We start from the raw sequence: 13,362 nt of genomic DNA on the forward strand, positions 1-13,362 counted from the left end.
TTTCGGAGGAGATTGCGCAAAAACACTATTATATTTATTTACTTTACCATTCATCTACATACTTTTTAAATCTCAAAGGCCAAAATATTTCTAAAAAAAAACTCCAAACTGGGATCTTTCAGGTTTGACCGCACGTTTTGCCACGGCTGACAAGTTTATTACTTAAACGTATATTGTAACAGAAAAAAAGTTAAAAGAGGAAACGTTTGAATTCGAAAATGGAATAACGATTATGGCGGCAAAGTAGGTTGTTACGCGCGATCGCTCTCAAAGCTGAACACACCCCAGCGCCCTCTGTTATACATGAGTTGCGCTTACAGGAATAAGTCTGACCACAGGGAAATGTTTCACAAGGAACGCTCTATTAAATCTGAATGTAAACTATATGCCTAAAAGCTTTCGAGTTAAGAATGGTGAAGTTTTAGTAATGCTCAATGGGCTGCTTTTTAAATATTTTTAAGTTGTTATATTATATGTTACCGTTCATTTAGTTAGACTGCAGATTAACAAGGTATTCTGCAGATCACCTGGGTGAGCCAGTTAAAGTGCAAACATTTTATTCTATTCTCATTAAATTACATAAAACAGGTTCTTGTTTGAATAAAACATGTGGCTTAGTTGTAGAGAATTATTTAATATAATTTTTGGACATAAACAAAGGAATAAATTATTAAATTTAAAGTAAAATGTTACTTACTCAGAAAAAAACCAACCAAAACAACAACAGTTTTATGGTGCTCCCACACCGCAGTTAGAAAATGGTGGAAACATTTTTTTAACATAAAAACATTTACTAGATGTTGTCATTTGTAACATTTTGTTAGGAACTGTTACATGTTATAAGGTGCTCCTACACTAATGTTTACTAATGTTTACTAACACTTTATAACAATGGGCATTGTCCAAAAAAATCACATGTACTTTTTTCGTTAAAATAGGGTATTTTAAGAATATAAATTAAATAATTTTGAAATTCATTGGCTAGTTTTTTCTCAAAAAATTTTTAAAGTTTCGCTCTGACGTCATCATCGGCGGCTAATTGACCTCTGTAGTGTTTTAAATTTCCTTTCAGTCTTATTTATAATGGCTGGTTCGTCAAATGCAAGTTCTCATTATGTGAAAGCTGATACGAGAAGCTTACCAAAAGTTCGAAACATAATGTTGGTCGAATTTATTGCTAATTTAACGCCATTGAAGGTCAAACTAAGGTTAAACATATTTGTTCAAAAATATAAGTAACTAATGAGTATTTTTTTCTTTTATATACAGAAAAACGATCACTGACCTTATTCCTCGAAATGTTTTTGTAATGAGCAAAACTAAAAAAAAATGGACAATCCCCATTAAATCTGGGATTGGCTCACCGCTTACCCCGTCGTCCTTTATAAAAGGTTAACAAACCATTAGGTTGACAAGCTCAAGTCAAAGTTTTTAGGACTTTTACGAAGAAAGATAATGCAAACTAACTAGGTAAAGTGCAAATATAAGGCTTTTTTATTTTTTCACTTTAACGGATAGTATCAAGCAGTCTGCAGATTACCTAGGTAATGTGCACGTTAACGTATTCTGAATTCTAACGGTAACAAAATATTATATACATTTTTACTTACATTTGAGCTAAAAAATAAAAATTAAAACAAGAAGTTAATTCTTGTTTTAATTATTAATTTTACGCTAATAATAGAAAAGAAATTTTCTAATATTAGCGTAAAATTCATCCATCACCAAAAGATTCACAGAACCTAACAAAACCATACCTTATTATAATATTTAAAACGTTAATGCTCAGTTCTTAAGAAACTGTTAGGGCTATGAAGATTTTATGAAGAAGCAAGTATTTATAAGAGTTGAGCCCAAAAAAATCTTGATCATTCATCATGGCGTACCGCGTACCGCGTAGGCAGCTCGTTTTTTTACCGCCCACAGACTACATTTTGTAGTTTATGAAATAATAACAAAATATGTTTTATTATGCTACGGAAAAGTTTTATTGTTATTTCATACACGTATATTACTATATAGAAATAGTAACTTTATTCAATCAAAACTTAGTTCCTAGCAGAAAAAAACATATTTTACAATATTATAATGATTTACAATATTATAATGATATACAATATTATAATGATATAGTAAACATCAATAATAATGATTAAATATACAAAGTAGTTTTTATGTCAAAATCTTTATTAATAACTAGGTGTCCCGGTGAACTTTGTGTCACTTTAAAACTTCCCTGGACTTCTAAGAATATTTTAAGACTAAAATTAGCCAAATCTGTTCAGCCGTTTTCGAATTTTAGCGTTACTAACACAATTGAAAATCCATTTATCCATATATATATATATATATATATATATATATATATATATATATATAGATTAGAACTGTCTAGTATAATCAAGCTTCACCATCAATCAACACCATCTACATAAACGACGTAACATTCTGTTTTTGCGTATAATTGTGTACAAGTTACAAATTTACATATTCAATTTGGAAGTTGTGACGTAATGATTTTTGAATTAATATCCAGATAATACATTGAATATTTGCCTCGAATATTTCTGTTATTCATAAAATGGGGCGCTGAGACTTATTAACTCGGTTGTTTTAAAATTACTGGGTATTGGCTGAAAATTAACACTCGATACGGCAGGTTGGGTCGTTTTACGCTGATATTAACACGTGATGTTGGAAAAGTATGTATTATGTGGATGGATGAATATAAATTGAGGTTTTGGCGATGCCTTTCCTGCGATTTACGCGTTGGTTCTTGGCGACGACGACTAGACGGGAGCCCTAGAACATTTTTTTTGATTACTATCAAGCTAGTTTTTTGTGAGTAGCTTCATTTTTGATAAGACGAACAACATATTTTTAATTTGCGAAAAATCTTGAAAGTGGTAGCTAACAGAGATAGAAAGGATTTCATAATTTGAATTGATGGTCCTAAATTATGGACTATTTTATTTGTAGGACAATGTTACTCTTAAGTTATATGACTATTAATCTATCAATATACAAAAAATCAGCTCGTTGGGGTTTCGTTATAGGGTTGTGTAATCAACAAAACTTGGTTGACTACTGAATCCTAAAACAGAACCCTAACAAGGTGATTTTTGTTTACTAGATGTAGTCAGTAACTTCATTTGCTACAGACATTCTTGTTCAGAAACCTTTTTGTCTCAATAAAAACTTTTCTGTCTTTTTCCGATTCGAAACTACTTTATTTATGTTTTTCATAGTCACGATAAAAGTAGTCTTGTTCCAGCAGTTTTGTGCATTGAAAGTAATAAATGAGTAAACCGGAGGCCCAATTCCCTACCCTTTTTCCTTCCCTACCCTCCCCTATTCCCTTTCCTACCCTTCCCTATTACCCTATTCCCTCTTAAAAGGCCGGCAGCGCAGCAGCTCTTCTGATGCTGCGAGTGTCCATGGGCGACGGAAGTTGCTTTCCATCAGGTAACCCGTTTGCTTGTTTGCCCCCTTATTTCATAAAAAAAAATTGTTTTGATGTTTCGTTTACTTTTATTTCACGACTAAAATACAAATCACAGCTTACTTCGGTAAAATCAGACAGGACAGTCGTCTCTTGTGTGCTGAATGATATGTGGCGTCGCAGTGCGGCGGGGCTGGCGTTTGTGGACTTACATTAACCATAATATATATAACCACAAGCATACAAAATTATAATATTACTTAACTTTTATTTTTATATTACTTAACTTAACTAATTTATACTTATACCCTCTTACTAATAAACGTTGTAAAACTTTGAATAACTATTCATACAGTGTTTTGTTCCTGTCACACAAATGACATTTTTAATTGGATTGAAGAAGACAAAACACTGTATAACTATTCAAAGCTTAAACAGCGTTTTCTAGTAAGTCTTTAAGCAAAAAGATGTATATTTTTATTATTATGTTTGAGCGAAATACGTGCCATAGGGACCACAATTATTGAGTGTTGCTTTAGAGGCAAACTGATCATTTCATCTATCAAACTGAACCTTTTCAGATAAAGCAAACTACTCTATCATTGGAAGTCATCATCATTGTACAACTTGTACAATCTTGTAGGGAGAGTAAATTAAACACTTATTTCACTCAACACTCCCACTCTGGTTCGTAGCTGATAGAAGAAGGGAATGTCGAGCGACATCCCTTTATATATCAACCCCACCATAGCCAGAGGGCGTGTCTCTTTATTATCAATACACTACAATCATTATATTAATACCTTAAATTTTATTAAAAATATTATAAGTGCCAATTAATAACAGGATTTTCTGATGTTTGATAAGGGCTTTTACCTTACAGTATGATTTATTCAACCCCCAACGGCTCATACGAAAACGTTAGTATCTGGCAACGTTAAACAATAGACACGATAACGTAATGTGGTATCGCCTCGCGACGTGAGGCGTCATTAAAATTTACCAAAACCTCTGCTCTCTCGCGTCGAGACGAAACCACATTCTGTATTTACAACGTCTGGTGGAGTGAATAACGTCAGTTTGTTTACGTAAATGTTGGTGCATTCGTATTTCGTTGATATTTAGATCTCATGGGACGTAAAAGGGATATGCAAATTAGTTGTCGGTATATCTGAAGTGCAGTTTATTCTTTTATCTCAAGAGCTTCGCAATTTGATCGGGTTGTTAAGACAATCCAGTCGCAGGGCCTGCCCATACTCGTGTGTGTATAAGGGCCTGTAGGTCCGCATTCTCTATTTTTTTTGATGATGCATAGTTAGTTTTCTGCTCTTCTAATATGCTCTGCTAATGACATATTCTATCATATCACCCGTTATTACTGGTGCTCTATGTCCCTAAACGATACTAACTGACCTAATTCCCCAGTCTGTCAGTTTACACAAAAGTTGGTGTAGGCTGTTGTGCCAACTTTATGCAAAGCCACGCGGCCACGTGTGAATTTGAGCAAACGTTTGTCGAGTTATTAATACCGTGTTTGTGGGAACGGAGAGTAAATATTGCAGGAATGCAGTTGCAGAAAGTTACAGTGCACTCGACGCTGGTACATTTCGCTCGTGCAAGCTGCGAGTTGACAAAGTTTTATTAGGTACCGTCACGATTGACGATTCAGTTGCAAATATTACCAATATTACAACAGACAGCTTGTTACTAATCTATGGCAGAATAAAGAAGTAATGAGTATACGAAATAAAAAATATCTGTCAAGTGCGAGTCGGACTCGCGTACGAAGCGTTCCGTACCGGTATACAGCGAAAATAGGCAAAAAATTGTTTTTCTTGTATGGGCGCCCCCTTAAATATTTACTTAATTTAATTTTTAATATTAATTATTAAATTACAAATACAATTAAGGATTTTGAAATTTCAAGTGCCTAACTGCTGTTAACTGCTGTTAACTTGCTGTAAGCTCAGCAGCTCAGCGTTAAAGTCAGACTATCGACAACGTGTTACAGGAGAATTTTATCCTATTTTGGTCACATCGCTCGCCGGCAACCAGACAAACTCGAAAAGCTAATAGTCACGGGAAAAATTGAAGGCAAGCGACCCAGGGGTCGATCACCTACCCGATGGTGTGACCAAATTACGACACTCACTGGACTGAAAATAACAGCCGCCCTTAGAGAAGCAGAAGACCGAACAAAATGGAAGAGCTTAACAACCAAAGTAGAGAAGAACTTTTCCAGGCGCGACCTTCAGTAATGAAGAAAACGACAAAGAAGAACTGCTGTTACCATTATTGATTACGAGCGAAAAAACCAAAAAAAGAACCCTTAAAATATATTCGTTTTATTGCGTTTTTAGTATTTTTGTTATAACGGCAACAGAAATACACAATCTGTGAAAATTTCAGACGCCTATAGCGGTTCTTGAGTTACAGCCTGGAGATAGACGGAGAGACGGACAGACATCGAAGTCTCAGTGTAAAAATACCCAGGGTAAAAACTGGACCCCGTTTTTACCCTGGGTACGGAACCCTAAAAATAAAATTAAAAGTAGAGTAAGGTGAGGTGATTATTTCTAAAGTAATAACAGCTTCGCTATAAATATTTCCAGCCGGACTGAATAACGTACTATAATCGCCATAGCTCCGCAGATTGATGCCGATAATAAATCTAAAGTTCCTTTATATTTGGCTCATTGCATCGGGTTTTGCCATTTTCATTCCTTGGGAGTGAGCTTCTTTCGATCTCGTAATTTGGACCGGAACTCCGAAGCCGGCGCCTCGGTGAATAACATTCTGAACGACGCTTTATAAAAAACCATTAAACGAGAATAGACATTATTTGATTTATTCGTTATATTTGCTTTTATGATATTTTCATTAAATCCACTTTTCATTTCCTTTTGTGTTTTAATTTATGTTTCGGCACGATTCGTTTAAATATTTAAATCATTCGAGTTTCAGGCGAGGTCTTCATAAGTGCCACGTGTATTTCAGTTCTGACAATCGTTTCGATTTTATTAGTATTGTTCTGACTGAGGAATTTATTATTTCGGGCCCTTCACTCTTTATTATGATTTACTTTAGTGGAGGTATTTTCCCCGGAATAGCGATAAATTGCTCTTTTATTATCAGATTGTAATTATAATTCTTATGTTTGAAGATTTATCGATGGGTTACTGTGTTTTTATTCTTTGTATGTATATATGAGGACTATGAGATTAAGTGTCACAGGAGACATGATACCCCAATCTAAGTAAATTACTATGTGCAATACATGTTTGTCTTTGCTTCAACTTCAGCTTTTGCGCAAATAATAATTTAATAATCTATATATTAATACGCGAACGAAAAACTTTGTATCCCTTTTGACCAAAAATGGGGAAACGTAGGTGAATGAAATTTTGCACAGTTATAGTTTATATGGTGAAGGAGTGCATCGAGCTAATATTATTTTGAAATTATGCTTTTTTCATATTTTTTTAACAAATAAAACATTACACACACTACGCACACTCAAGAAGATGACAGATTTTTGAGTAACAAACCTATACATACGAATTATACTCTTTTATTTATGGTTGAAGTCTGTTGACAACAAGTTGACAAATTGAAAATGGACTATATTTTTTTTTATTGAATCTTAGATACTAATGCTTACACGGCTAGTCTGAGATCAGCTGAGTCCCAGAAACAAGAGTTGAAAAAAATAGGATAAAGTTAATTTTTTTTACAAAATATAGGTAGTAGTCCTAATGTCGTTAAAACTAAGGTCGAATTTCGACCTTTGGGCGATCTCTAGTTATTATAATTGGGTAATCCCAAGATCTTATCCTCCTCCACCTCCCCCAAATTTTAAGACTACGACTGCGACGCATTCTTCTTCTAAATTTGAAAATATGTAATTTGTTCCAGAAATGATGACGTGCCGACTGGGGTCCCGTCGGCTGGGCGGGTCGCGCGGCTCGCTGCAGGCCGGCACCGCGTGCTCCGCCGCCAGCGAACTGGACCTCTCCTCGCGCTCCCGACGTTCAAACAAAGCGAGGTTGGTATTCGGTCATGGATTCAAGCTTATGTACTGTCAGAGAAATTGATTCATAGGCAGATGGCGGGTCTAAGTAATTTGGTCGCGTAATGTCAAACCCTGCCGATAGATCACGATTAACATTGAATTGAAATAATCCGGCCAAATGACGTAGGTCCGTCAACTATGCATTGATGTGCATTTGTTATTTTTGGTCTTTTTTTTAGTTTGTACTGCACGATTGTCATATATTATGGGAAACACTGTTATTGGCTTTATTGTATGTAAAACGCTCTTTGTAAATTTTATAAGTATATTATAAGCTATTGGTTTTCACAATAAATAAAATAAATTATGAATCAATTTCTTCGATGGATCTGATATATCAGAGAGGTTGATTTATAGGCAGATGGCGGGTCTACGTAATTTGGTCGCATAATGTCAAACCCTGCCGATAGATCACGATTAACATTGACATAACCCGACCATACCGACGTAGGTCCGTTAACTATGAATCAATTCTTCGATAGTATATTATGAACTTAGAATAGCATATTATGAACAACAGCATTGGTATTAGTGAACATAACCTCCTTAAGAGGGCGACTAACCCCAAAAATAAAACATCGTCCTTATCTCTTCACACTCACGCCCGTCTTTCATATGCCAGGTAAAAAAGAACGACGCGGATTCATCGCCAAATTAGTTTTTTCTCAATAACTCGATAAATATTCAACATTTTAAAAATCCGCTAGGTCGATCTCTCAATGATAGAATTTTATACAATGTGTTAAAATATTAACTTAGTTCAATGCACGATTACGGTAATAAATGAAAAATTCGTGAAAATTAGATGCATCTTTATGATTTTTTTCTATCGAGAAAATTTTAAGATATCGTGTTTTTGCTCAGATCGAATTCTCGGAAATATAATGTAGAAGCAAATTTTAGAAAAATGAAACAATTCTTATATAAACTCAATATAAATTCAATTCACGTTACAAACAGCGGTTAAGACAAAGAAGGATACTTACTAAGCTAGACGCTAGTGTCGATGAGAAGTGGTCATGATGAGTATATTAATTATGAACTTTAGAATAGATATTATAATAATTCTAAAAGTGTTTTAATATTTCGTTAAAACACGACCTAAATGTTTGACGATCATATCAATACAGTTTATTGCTAGGAGACTGCTTGTTGATTGTTCTATTTTCAAAAGCAGACTACAGATAGACTCTATGAAAAAAGGTTATAAGCACTTAGCAGAAATTTAACCTTTCCTCACACAAAGTGAGGTTACTAATGGACTGGTTGGCGAGACGAAGAGTCAATGTAGAGGGCTTGACTGGTCAACGCACCAGAGATGAAGCGACTTGACAGGTAGACAGTCTGACGTACATCGGGACGTACGCTTCGTCCCCTAAATAACCTACATGTTTTGATGTACAGATGGCGGGAAATCTTTTTAATTAATCTTATTTATGTTGTACTCGGCGGCACATGGCGACCTAGCAGTCATTGACTGCCTTGTCATTTTCTATATAAACCGTGATTGACAATGGATTAGGAACATCTGACACTTCATTGTCAATGGGCATTGTCAAAAAAAAATTACATGTACTTTTTATTTTTTTTTTCGTTAAAATAGGGTATTTTAAGAATATAATTTAAATAATTTTGAAATTCATTGGCTAGTTTTTTCTCAATAAATTTTTAAAGTTTCGCTCTGACGTCATCATCGGCCGCCAATTGACCTCTGCATATGTTTTAAATTTCCTTTCAATGCAAGTTCTCATAATGTGAAAGCTGATACGAGAAGCTTACCAAAAGTTCGAAACGTAATGTTGGTCGAATTTATTGCTAATTTAACGCCATTGAAGGTCAAACAAAGGTTAAACGTATTTGTTCAAAAATATAAGTAACTAATGGGTATTTTTTTCGTTTATAATTAATAAAAATTCGGTACCATAAGTGTATTATGGTACCGAATATCTGTGTCTCATTCTTTTTCTCACTTAGTTTTTAGTATAATCACTTACTTAATTAAATTATAAATCATCGTCCAATAACTCTATGTTAAGAAATCAATACCTTACCTTAACTTAACCGTTCGCGCTAAATTACCTTAAAAACATTCAATATTCGTCGCCCCTTACAATATTTACACAAAAATGGCATCTATTGGCCCATAATTGGCACTTCGGTGGTCTTTTTGTTACTGTCTCAACACGCGGTGTCCCCGTTTAGGTACAGAGGGCTTCGAGGGCCTGTCTCTTGTTTGCTCAGGGCCCTCGTCTTGAGGGGGCCTTAATCATGAGTGTTGACTCGATTAGACGCCGCTTTTATCGAAAGTTTTATAGATTTTTTTCAAGTTAATTGAGTCAAGTGGTGTCGGTGTTGATAATGGTTTCGATGGGGAAATAAGATTTTATTTTGTTTTCATTTTGAAATGTTTGCGCTATTTTAGAATAAAATAAAAGCTGGCAATTCTAGTGTAAATGTAGACCGTACGCACCAACAAATATAGATTAAGGCGAGGATAAACCCCAATTTGTTATTCCGTGACTCCCGGTTTACCTAGTTCCAATATAATAACGAAGTGTTAAAAAATATGAGATATAAAGCACAATATTTAAAATACCTTAAACCATAAACATTTTAACAAAACGTAATACTTTGGCAGTAATTAATTTACAAACTCACCTCCGAAAAAACTCTATTTCATCGAAATATAAGTATTAACTAGGATAGTTATACATTTTATTTGAATAAATTGTTAGTAAATCTATATTAAAATCTCTTTAACCGAACAATTTTGTTTCTTAATATTTATTTCCAAAGATATTTAAAAAAAAACATGAAAAATAGAGAAGATCCGCCCGAGTAGTTACAGTTTTATGCTAAGCTAAAATGAATCTTATTGCGATGCGAATACGCTTGGTCTTTGGTTGTGTGCAAGGTTATCGTTTTTGATTGAGATTAATCCTCGCCTTAATTCTCGGTGATATATTTCTATGCCGTCAAAATAGAATTGCAACGAAATTGCGCGCAAAACCTAGCACAAGTAAAACATAAATCAAATTCTAACAGCAAAAAATATCGAAGAGAAAACTCCACCGCAGGAGCGAGTCTCGTGAAAATGCTACATTAAATTCCGTATTCCTCGAGGGTATATTAAGGTGGCGAAGCGTTACGGCGTCATCGATGAAACGAATCGCATTTTTGAGCAGTTTATATCTTATTTCACACCGCGACAGTCAGGTGGCTCCTTTACGTGAGTGCTGTCGGCAAAACCAATTCATAGTGGCCGCTTGCTCTCGATCAATTTACAATTTCACTTCACATTTTCATGAGTATCGAGATTTGATTTTGTAAGAATGATCGTTTTCTGGTTATGTTAGATGCTATAATTAATGGTTTTTAGAAATAAACAACGTATCCATATTACTCGTAAGTTGTTTTGGCTAATTTTTACCCTTGCACACAGGTTTTACCTGACGTTTATACTAATATCTTTAGTTTCTTGGCTATGTCAGCTCTAACAACGTAAATTTGTCTGGTATCCAGAAGCTATTTTTCATTTCGTGTATTCTTATTCTGGCGTCTGCCGCTCAACAATGGTGAATCAACACATATTATTTCTTTATTTTTATCAACCGCCTTCCAATGCTAAGTGTCCCTTCCAGCCTCTAACATCAGTTCTTAAAGTTTCATAAAAGGGTATTTACATTTACATAAAGGCTTATTAAGGGTTAAGGACTTATGTAAAAGTTGATGAAAACATTTCAGTCTTAAGACACCCTAAAATACCGATAGTAAACTCTTAAGCGGTACCCACAATTCACCTAACATTCCTGCATCGCGCTATCAAATTTTCGGAGAACGGCAAGATATATACAACATCTGAAATGACGTCAGTGGGCTTCGGCCTGACCGAGCATGCTATCTCGCTCGATCGGAAGATCTTCCTTTTCGGCCGCCACTAACAACGTCAAAGCAGCAAATGGGACAATCGATAAAACGGTTTTTATTCTACTTTCCATTCTGCACAATAACTAGGTATGTGACTATGATAACTTAGCTGCAGTCTGTTGTGCAGGCTGAAACTGCTGGGCGCGAGCGAGGCGCCGCTGCTGAGCGGATGGCGCAGCACGCCGCACACGCCCGCGACGCCGCACACGCCAGCACCCCACCACTCACACAACCACCTCGCCACGCCGCACTGTAACGGCACCGACAGGTAACTACTGAGTATTTTTGCTTCCTGTCTCCTTAAGGCCTGTTTCACCACTCTCTGATAAAGTGCCTAATAGGCTACCTACTCACAACTTTTTTGACAGATTCTCCATACCTGATCTGTCAAGTTAATTGGTGGATAGCCTTATCAGGAAGTGGTGAAACAGGCCCTTAATCTGTTTTTTTTAATGTATCACAGGTGGACAAAGGCCTGCCACTAATATTGGAAAAAAGTGAGAAATTTTATAGGGCCTGTACACACGTGAAATGATGTCATTTTGCGACACAGATATGGTATTTTGCTATATGGTATTTTGCTACGTTGTACCACACTTTCGATCTTCCTTGAAAAGATAGGTCGAATCTGCTACACTGAATTCGATCTTTTTTTTCGAAAGGGTCTAAGCTACTGGTCTGGTTAAGACTGTGGTAGTTTGATCGTGGCTATAACTAGTCTGTTGCTAGTTGGTTTGGAGATAAACAATGAGGAGGGCCTGGCCCCCTCCCCTAAAGTCACACGTGTGACATTCTAATCGGGCAATATTGGGGTGAATTCGTTCGAGTTATGCTTCATATGGATAGATTAATCTGAGAAGAGGTTATGTACCATAGCCTCACTCACATTAGTAAGTAACGAGCCATGTCCGGTTCGGGATGACGTTTTTTCCTAAGAAAGCTACACAGGGTTCGCTTCATCTCAATAATGTTCTTCCGCAGGTCCATTTAACTTTTTATTAGTTTTTACATGTGTCTCCGAAACACTCCAACTTTTACAATTTGTTTCAACTTTTTATATCAATGTTTTATAACTAAACAACAGCTATTTTCTTTATTGTCTGTGGTTCTAGTTTATTTGCGAAATATACGGTTAGTAGAATAATATGATGCTCGCGACTTCGTTCACGCAGAAATCGATTCATTGTACGGGAACTGTATTATAACCTAAAGTAACATACCCATCTAAATTGATTCAGAGGCTTTCGTAAAAAAGTAACAATCAGACAGACATCGAGGCAGACATACACACCGATTACGGATACGGATACACGGATTCATACTATTTTCATTATATGTTTTAACATGAGAATCTATAATATACAAATAAAAGTTGTTATTTTAAAATGTGAGCTGAATGCAGTTAGATATGGGTAGTATTTAATCGAGTGACTGTAAATTACAGTTTTAGGTGTCAAAATTACTAAATTTGGGTAATATAATTATTATTTGAGCGACTGAGAGTGAGTGACGAGAAATTAACAGAACAGAAACGTAGAAATTCTTTATTTGAGTTACTTAAAATACAAAACGAGCAGCTTTATAATTTTTGAGCGACCTAATATCTGTTTGAGTGTCAACGTTACGTCCTGCATTTTTTTCAATATTTGGCAAATGTAATTTTTATACCGAGTGACATTTTATCTTAAATGAAGTGTTTCGAATACTTACCAAAAACCACTTTGAAAAATACACCAATGAGCAGGGTATAATGAGCACACATTAAAACAAAAAAAAAATGAATATGAAATAACTGTTTGATGAAACACTTTTATTCAGGGACTACTACGGACAGGGATAGAACAATTTTTTTTTATTATTATCAAGCAAATTTTTTGTGGGTAGCTTCATTTGGATAAGAAAAACAACAATTTTATATGTG

General features: G+C 35.2%; 1 protein-coding gene across 2 annotated transcripts in view; it reads left to right on the forward strand.

The window, feature by feature from the left end:
- The window catches only part of LOC121729375 (cyclic nucleotide-gated cation channel alpha-3-like), a 100,598-nt gene that overhangs the window by 27,012 nt on the left and 60,224 nt on the right, over positions 1-13,362 (forward strand). Inside the window, exons 2-3 of one of the 2 annotated variants that reach the window (XM_042117864.1) lie at positions 7,358-7,487; positions 11,557-11,709. In XM_042117864.1, coding sequence (XP_041973798.1) covers positions 7,360-7,487; positions 11,557-11,709 — 281 coding nt within the window. In that variant the 5' untranslated portion in view covers positions 7,358-7,359. The remainder of the gene's footprint in view (positions 1-7,357; positions 7,488-11,556; positions 11,710-13,362) is intronic. The other variant, XM_042117863.1, reaches the window with a different exon arrangement.

This window comes from Aricia agestis, chromosome 8, assembly GCF_905147365.1.
Source record: "Aricia agestis chromosome 8, ilAriAges1.1, whole genome shotgun sequence".
Taxonomy (NCBI): Eukaryota; Metazoa; Arthropoda; class Insecta; order Lepidoptera; family Lycaenidae; genus Aricia; species Aricia agestis.